Below are 6,999 nucleotides of genomic sequence, written 5' to 3'. Positions count from 1 at the left end.
GGGCTGGTCAATTAATCAAATTTTAATCACGATTACGATCTGGGCTTTCAACGATCATTAAAAATAACTGAGCCGATTATTAGCCCCTCCCTCATTTATCCGCGACACCTTAAAGGCCGGTCCGTGAAAATATTGTCGGGCATAAACCGGTCCGTGGCGCAAAAAAGGGTGGAGACCGCTGATTAAGAGGACCCGAGGGAAGCTCGGAAAGCTAAGCAGAAGTTATTTGGAGAGGAGAGTGACTGCCGTTGGTTGAAAAGAGAGGTAAAAAAAACTTCAGTGGTGTTGCACACTATTTTATATTATTTTTTAAAGTCATTATTCAATACGTTGTTATTGTTAACCCTTTAAAGCCAGTCAGAGCAGCACGCTGTGTAACTATTTTTAAATCCCTGTAGAACCTGAACCGTGTAAGCTAGCGCAATAATTTGTTTTGCATATGAAACCGGAGGAGTTGTACTTACATCTTATGCCATCAGCTTGTCCTCGGTCACGGTTTCCTTCCACATATAGCTTTGCAAAAATTGCGTAAAAAGCTCTTGCAGGAACAAAAACATAATATTCCAGAAACACGCTTTGCCGATCCGATCAGCTGTTCGTAACACTTCCCACAGCAGTGAAACAGACATCAGCGCGAACTATCGCATGTCCGCCATTTCCTGCCCGAAACTGGAAGTGACGTCATTTTCGCAGAAAATGTAGTTTTTTACTTGTAGGCCTTAAAAGCCTATACTGGTCATGTTTGACTTTCCTGAATAGTTTCTGGGATGCTTAGAACTCAAATTGCACTGCTGGAAATATTTTATTTTGATGCACATGCTGTTTTCTTTGCAAATTTGCGTCATAGGATTGTTTTTTCGTTTTTCCTGCAGTATATAAAAATTGGTGTATCTCCAAAATAAAACTATGAAGGCACTCAAAATAAATTTCCTGTTGTTGTAAACTATTTTTTGCAACTTTTTTGTATTTAAAGTTTTGAGGGATAAACCTCTTAAATTTCTCCAAGTAGAAATATATGTAAAAAAACAAAACAAAAACGATTTTCAATTTTTTTGTAGTTTTTTGCAATTAATGTAATTACTATGGACTTAATGCATACATATTATTAAAATATGGGCTATAACAGTTGTATAGCAACTTGAAATGCTCCCACAAATGGCACTACAACATGTAAAAAAATAATATAAGCTCTGGCGGACTTGGTTCTATAGTAGGTCGTAAGGGTTAAATAAATATCGTCAAATAATCGAGATCTCAATTTCAGTGAAAATAATCGTGATTATTGCCATAATCGAGCAGCCCTACTTTCTGCCCAGTTTGACCCATTTAACAGAAGTCAGCCTGTTTAAGGCTCTGATATCTATTCTGTATGACTTAAAGCAGTTATGACAGGGTCTGATTTTCTCACCCAATTCTATCAGAAACAGTTATCACAGTTCGTACATTTGCTTTTTCCACACATATTGAGCCAAATTTAGTAATGCCAACATATTAAAAGAACAATATTTGTCTCTTATATATAATACATCTATATATACACTGTCACAGATACTTGTCTTTAAGTGAAGATTTAAGGTGAAGGGAAATATAAATAAATGCAACTTGAATCTTTACTGAAGCTCAGTGTTTGGCACAGAGTTCATGTTCACTGCTGTAATAACTAATAATGATTAATATAATATTGGCCATATTATATTTACATTACCAAAGTGAGATGAACAACATTAGCTAATTGTTATTTACTAGCTAATCTTAAATGACTGTTCAGTACAGAAATGAAGCCCAAAAGTCATGTTTTACAGTCCTGTGGTCTCAGCCTCAGATACTTATCAAATCACACAGAGCTCATGTAGAAACAAATGTACAAAATATGTTCTCCTTCATTTCTGTCAAACAAAGCTGTATGAAACGTTTCCAGCTGTTAGTATCATGGTTGCTAGGCAACCTGGGCAGCGTGACAGAGGCTAGACCAGGGGTGTCAAACTCAAATACGCAGTGGGCCAAAATTCAAAACTGGAACAAAGTCGTGGGCTAACATTAATATTTATTGAAAAAAAAAATCTTCCTCCAGATATAAGAATGAATCTTTTTTTATGGACTCAAATAAGTTTTGCTGGAAAACTGAATATGGAACAAGAAAAGCTTAATACTAAACAATATATATATTAGCTGTATAATACCAGTAGGCCAGCTCTAATAGTAATTTGGTATGGCTTCGTGGGCCAAATGTAATTAGGCTGCGGGCCAGAGTTTGACACCTATGGGCTAGACCGTCCCATCTCACAAGCCTACAAGCCTCACACTTCCGGCCTCAGCGGTCTTTGAGTGCGGCCCTTGAGGACCGTTAAGGCTGCGTACTTTAAGGCTGCAGACCCTGAATTGGGAAACAGTCCCTGAATTGGGATACAGCCATACATACATGTTTTGGTTCGTGCAACTGGTCCGTCCGGTTATTGTCTCCCCAGAAACATTTCCGTTGTCTTTTTCCTATTTCCGTTGTGTTGTGTGTGCTTTTGCAGCGTTTTTCTTTTTGCAGCATTTTTCTTTTTGCAAGTGTTTTCTGAAGTTGCAGTCCGTTTGGCCTCTCAGGGCCACCGTAGTAAACCTTTAGTATCTGATATTGCAATAATAGAAACTGTATATAAATCTTTTTGATTATTGCAATAATGTAAAACAGAGTGTCCTTGAGCAACAAACATTAATGCAAACAAAGTGTTGCATTTCTCTCTTTGGAGTAGTGGTGACTATGGATTCACTAAATGGCTGGACATAATAGGGACTGTCAGTATTATAATAAGAAAGTTCTATTTCATCTTTTCTTGACCTTTTATTTGAATACTCCCTCTGAGTGTGTGCTTTACAGCAAAATCAATAAGTGCGTCACTGTGGTCTTTGTTTCCATGCACAACAACTGCCAGTGGCTACAAGCTGTGCTCAGCATGCTATGTACCATAATTCAGTAATTTGTTTACATCTGCAATGACCAGGTGAAATAACACAATTATATGGAATTAGAATCACATAAAACAGAGGATTCCCCTGGGCTGGAAAATCAATCAATAAGGCTTATAAATGTTAAGCAGCAATAGCAGAAGTGTTAACACCTACATGATGGTTTCAGGTAGAGTAACACTCTGTTGAACAATGTTCTAATCAAAACAAGTGGGCAAGACACTGCGTCTAATAACATGTTTAGACAGTGGCGGCTGGCCCATAGGGGGCGCTCGGGCTCCGCCCCCCCAAATGTGGAGGAGTAAAAATATATATTTTTAAAAAATTCATCAATGATAGTTTTACTATGTGTGTGCCCATATACAGCCAGGCGTATTTTAACATTTTCACCAGCTGACTCATTAAAGTTCAACCAACAAACGGTGTTTTTCTTCTTCTGGGGCGCTCGTCAAAGCGCCCTTGATATGCAGCGAAATAGCCTATCATTAAATGGTTGCCAGGGGAAAATAATAAATATTTGACCTATCAGCGTCGCTGAATTAAATGGTTTGGGGGCGCTTAAAATTGCGCCCCTGCAGAAAACGCGCGAAGATTTGCTGTTCTAGAATTTTACCTCAGTCAGTAGCCTAAGTGAGCTATAAGGTCAGAGAGAGACGATGGCAGCGGTATTGTTAATGGTTGAGGCACAGCCTCCCCCAAATTCGGTTAGATCGCTTCTAACCTACCCTTTTGCCAGAAGGACAATGGCAGAAAAACTGCAAGTTAAAGAGTTGGGACCTGACAAGCCCGAAATTCAACTAACCCAGGCAACGAAGGAGAAGTCAAAAGCATACAACAGGACTTTTTGTCGGAGTTGGTTCCAGCGCAAGTCGTGGCTGACAGGCTGTGGAACAGCTAATGCACTTTTTTGTTTCCCGTGCATACTGTTCAAAAGTGACAAGTGTGATTTGACGTGGACACAATCTGGACAAACCGACTTAAAGCACCTCTCCGAACGAATCAAGAAACATGAAAGCTCACGAGTTCATATGGACAACAGTGTAAAGCTAGCTGTGCTAGGGAAAACTAGCATAGCGGCGCAGCTAGATGATGGACATCGGATTGCTTTAAGAAGGCACAACGAAGAGGTAGATAAAAACCGTCATATTTTATCTAAAATCATCGATTGTATTAAGTTTTGTGGTGCTTTTGAGCTAGCAATGCGGGGACATGATGAAAGTGATTCCTCAGACAATCCAGGGATTTTTAGAGGTTTAGTCGACTTGATGGCATCAATTGATCACGACTTGAGGCAACACCTTGAAAATGCTACTGTATTTAAAGGCACCTCGAAAACAGTCCAGAACGAGATCCTGGATTGCATGTTGGCAGTTCTGAGAGAAAGGATCGTGGAAGAAGTAAAGGCAGCGAAGTTTTTAGCCATTCAAGCTGATGAAACCACTGACATTTCTACACACTGTCAGTTAGTCATGGTGCTAAGATACATTGACCAACGAAACCGTATTCAAGAGCGTTTTTTTGAATTCATCAAGCTACCCAATGCTTGTGCAGATGCAATAGCCAGTGCCTTATCGGAGAGGCTGCGCTTCATCCTCCCCCAGGGACAAGAGAGAAAGTTGATCGCCCAGGCCTACGATGGGGCCGCTGTAATGAGGGGTACCACTGGAGGAGTGCAGCGTAAGATACAGGACATTTATGCTAACGCTCACTACGTACATTGTTATGCCCATCAGTTAAACCTGGTAATGCAACAAGCAACCTCCCACATCCCTCAAATCAGTCACTTTTTTTCCGACATAGCAGGATTCGCTTCTTTTTTTACTAAATCGAGCAAGAGGACTGCAGTGCTTGACGAGGTGGTGGCGCACCGACTTCCAAGTGCATCGGCAACCCGTTGGAACTTCAACAGTCGTGCTGTGAATACAGTGTATGAACATAAAGACGATCTGGTGAGGTGTTTTCAGACCATCCGTAACAGTGAAGGATTTGATGCCCCTACAAAGAGAGATGCCGGTGGTTTCGTGAGAATGCTGGAAGACGAAGCTTTCTGTTTTTTCCTGGCCTTGTTTCACAAGATAATGCCACATGTAGACATGCTGTATAACCACCTACAGAAGAGAAACATCGATTCTGTCACCATCGCAGGGATCACCCAGACATTCATCAGCCGCATGCAGGCTATCAGGTAGGCATAAAAGCATAAATATGTAACCTAGAATAAATGTTAATTATCTATGCATAGATTCTATCAAATTCTCTGCATATATTCTGTGTTCTGTGACTTAAATGTTTAATGGAATTCAGATAATTTTGATTTATATCAGCCTTTGAAGTAATTTTATGAAAAATATTTGATTAAGTATATTTGATGAAGTATATTCCCAGTAATGATTTGATGTAGCCTATACCATAGGCTATTTCCTGAAATTATGGCCAGGGCCTTTATTTACTTGCACTGGTTTTCCCCCAGCCATTAAACCAGGTCCGGTTATTAATTAAATCCGGTAATTCCCGGTAATTAGAACACAACCTTTGTTTGGTTTGTGTTTGGTTAATATATCCCTATTCAGTTTTCAGAAGCCATTAATGAAACTTATGTATTGGATCAGGGAGGCACTTCCTAATCTGGTTGTGGATGAGGAGTACAGGGGACCTGTTCAAGACCCACCCACAAAGAGACGGAGAACATTGGGGGAAGACAGGCAACACCATTTGGCACTGGAGGTAAGCACTAGCTGCTTGGTCTGATTTAAATCGGATCATCAGATAAAATCTAATGACGATGCTGTCAGATGTCATTTGATATAGTGGTCATGACTGTTTTGTTTTGTTATGGACAGATTTTTTTTTTCAGAATAATGATTAACATGAGACATGTGCCAAAGTCTTACCACTGAATCTAACTCTTACCAATTATATATTATTGGATAGGTGTGCGACACCATTATGAGCCATGCCAAGGAGAGGTTTTCTTTCACCAAGCACCTTGTCAGCGCCACTCTGTTGCAAGGAGACTTGTTCCAACAACACAGCAAAAATTTTCCAGATGCAGCACTACAAACCACAGTGGAAGCCTATCCCTCATTGGACAAAGCCAGACTTAAAACAGAACTGTCCCTGATCTACGACAACGAGGAGTTTCAGAGTTGTAGTGGTGCGCTGGCGCTCTATCAGGTTCTGATGGAAAACAACCTTCAAGACACATTCACCGAAACTGTAAGTCTTCTTAACATCCTCATCACCACACCAATGACAACATCAGAATCGGAGAGGTGTTTCTCTACTTTAAAGAGGATAAAAACTTTCCTGAGAAACAATATGGCTCAGGATCGGCTCAACGCTCTGGCTATGCTGTCCATAGAGAAAAAACTCACACAAGAACTTCCTGATTTCAACACCAGGGTCATCGAGAAATTTGCCACTCAAAAAGACAGACGAGCAAAGTTCTTGTACAAATAAGAACCCTTAACCATATTTACTCTCTTTCTCCATCCCTCTCTCTTTCTCTCTTTAGCCCACCCCCCCAATCAGTTTACAGTTGTTGTTTTCAATAGTTATTTTTCATTCATTCAAAAAAAAAAAAAAAAATCTGTTCATGTTCATTTTTACAAATCTATACAAATGGCCAGAATATGGTTGTTCATTTTTACAAATCTATACAAATGGCCAGAATATGGTTGTTCATTTTAAATTTAAATTAAAATTGTGTTGTTTGATGTACTCATTAAATGGGTCATTTTAGTCGATATCATAAAAATTGCCCCCCCTGAGATTTTTTTCAGGAGCCGCCACTGTGTTTAGATGTTTTTTTCCAAACAATAACTTTATGTCTGCCTGTGCATCATTAGTCTTGTTATTGCTTAGGCATAAACATATAGATAGAAAGATGAAGTTAAGACATTTGTATATCATAACATAAGAAATAATATGGAGGTTAAAATAAATGTTTAATATCTGATATGTGAGTTTTTGTGAATTTTTGAGACCTCTATGTCATTAATGTTATTTTTCTTTTCATGGGTTTTATATTTGTGTGTGTGTGTATCT

General features: G+C 39.3%; 1 protein-coding gene across 2 annotated transcripts; it reads left to right on the top strand.

The window, feature by feature from the left end:
• The first annotated feature begins 3,640 nt into the window (after positions 1-3,640).
• Positions 3,641-6,013, top strand: LOC146553576 (zinc finger MYM-type protein 1-like). 2 transcript variants are annotated; one of them, XR_014889608.1, is made up of 2 exons: positions 3,641-5,676; positions 5,884-5,915. XR_014889608.1 is itself a non-coding variant. In XM_085255666.1 (2 exons), the coding sequence occupies exons 1-2, from the start codon at positions 3,696-3,698 to the stop codon at positions 5,698-5,700; spliced, it is 1,581 nt and encodes a 526-aa protein (XP_085111792.1). In that variant the 5' UTR covers positions 3,641-3,695; the 3' UTR covers positions 5,701-6,013. The 2 variants fall into 2 exon arrangements, 1 of the variants encoding a protein (XP_085111792.1); XM_085255666.1 differs by having other exon boundaries at positions 3,641-5,137; positions 5,562-6,013.
• Positions 6,014-6,999: the final 986 nt, after the last annotated feature.

Source organism: Mchenga conophoros, linkage group LG18 (genome assembly GCF_057382185.1).
Source record: "Mchenga conophoros isolate Kocher_MC1m ecotype Shallow Benthic linkage group LG18, M_conophoros_male_GT1.1, whole genome shotgun sequence".
NCBI classification, from domain to species: Eukaryota; Metazoa; Chordata; class Actinopteri; order Cichliformes; family Cichlidae; genus Mchenga; species Mchenga conophoros.
Note: the sequence above shows the minus strand (reverse complement) of the source record. Positions and strands in the feature narration are given on the sequence as shown.

What these genes read in the sequence shown, in the direction of transcription:
- LOC146553576 (XM_085255666.1), top strand. Translation starts at nt 3,696, where the DNA reads ATGGCAGAAAAACTGCAAGTTAAAGAGTTGGGACCTGACAAGCCCGAA. An exon ending in AGCCGCATGCAGGCTATCAG is followed by an intron (nt 5,138 to 5,561) that starts GTAGGCATAAAA and finishes GTATTGGATCAG; the next exon opens with GGAGGCACTTCCTAATCTGG.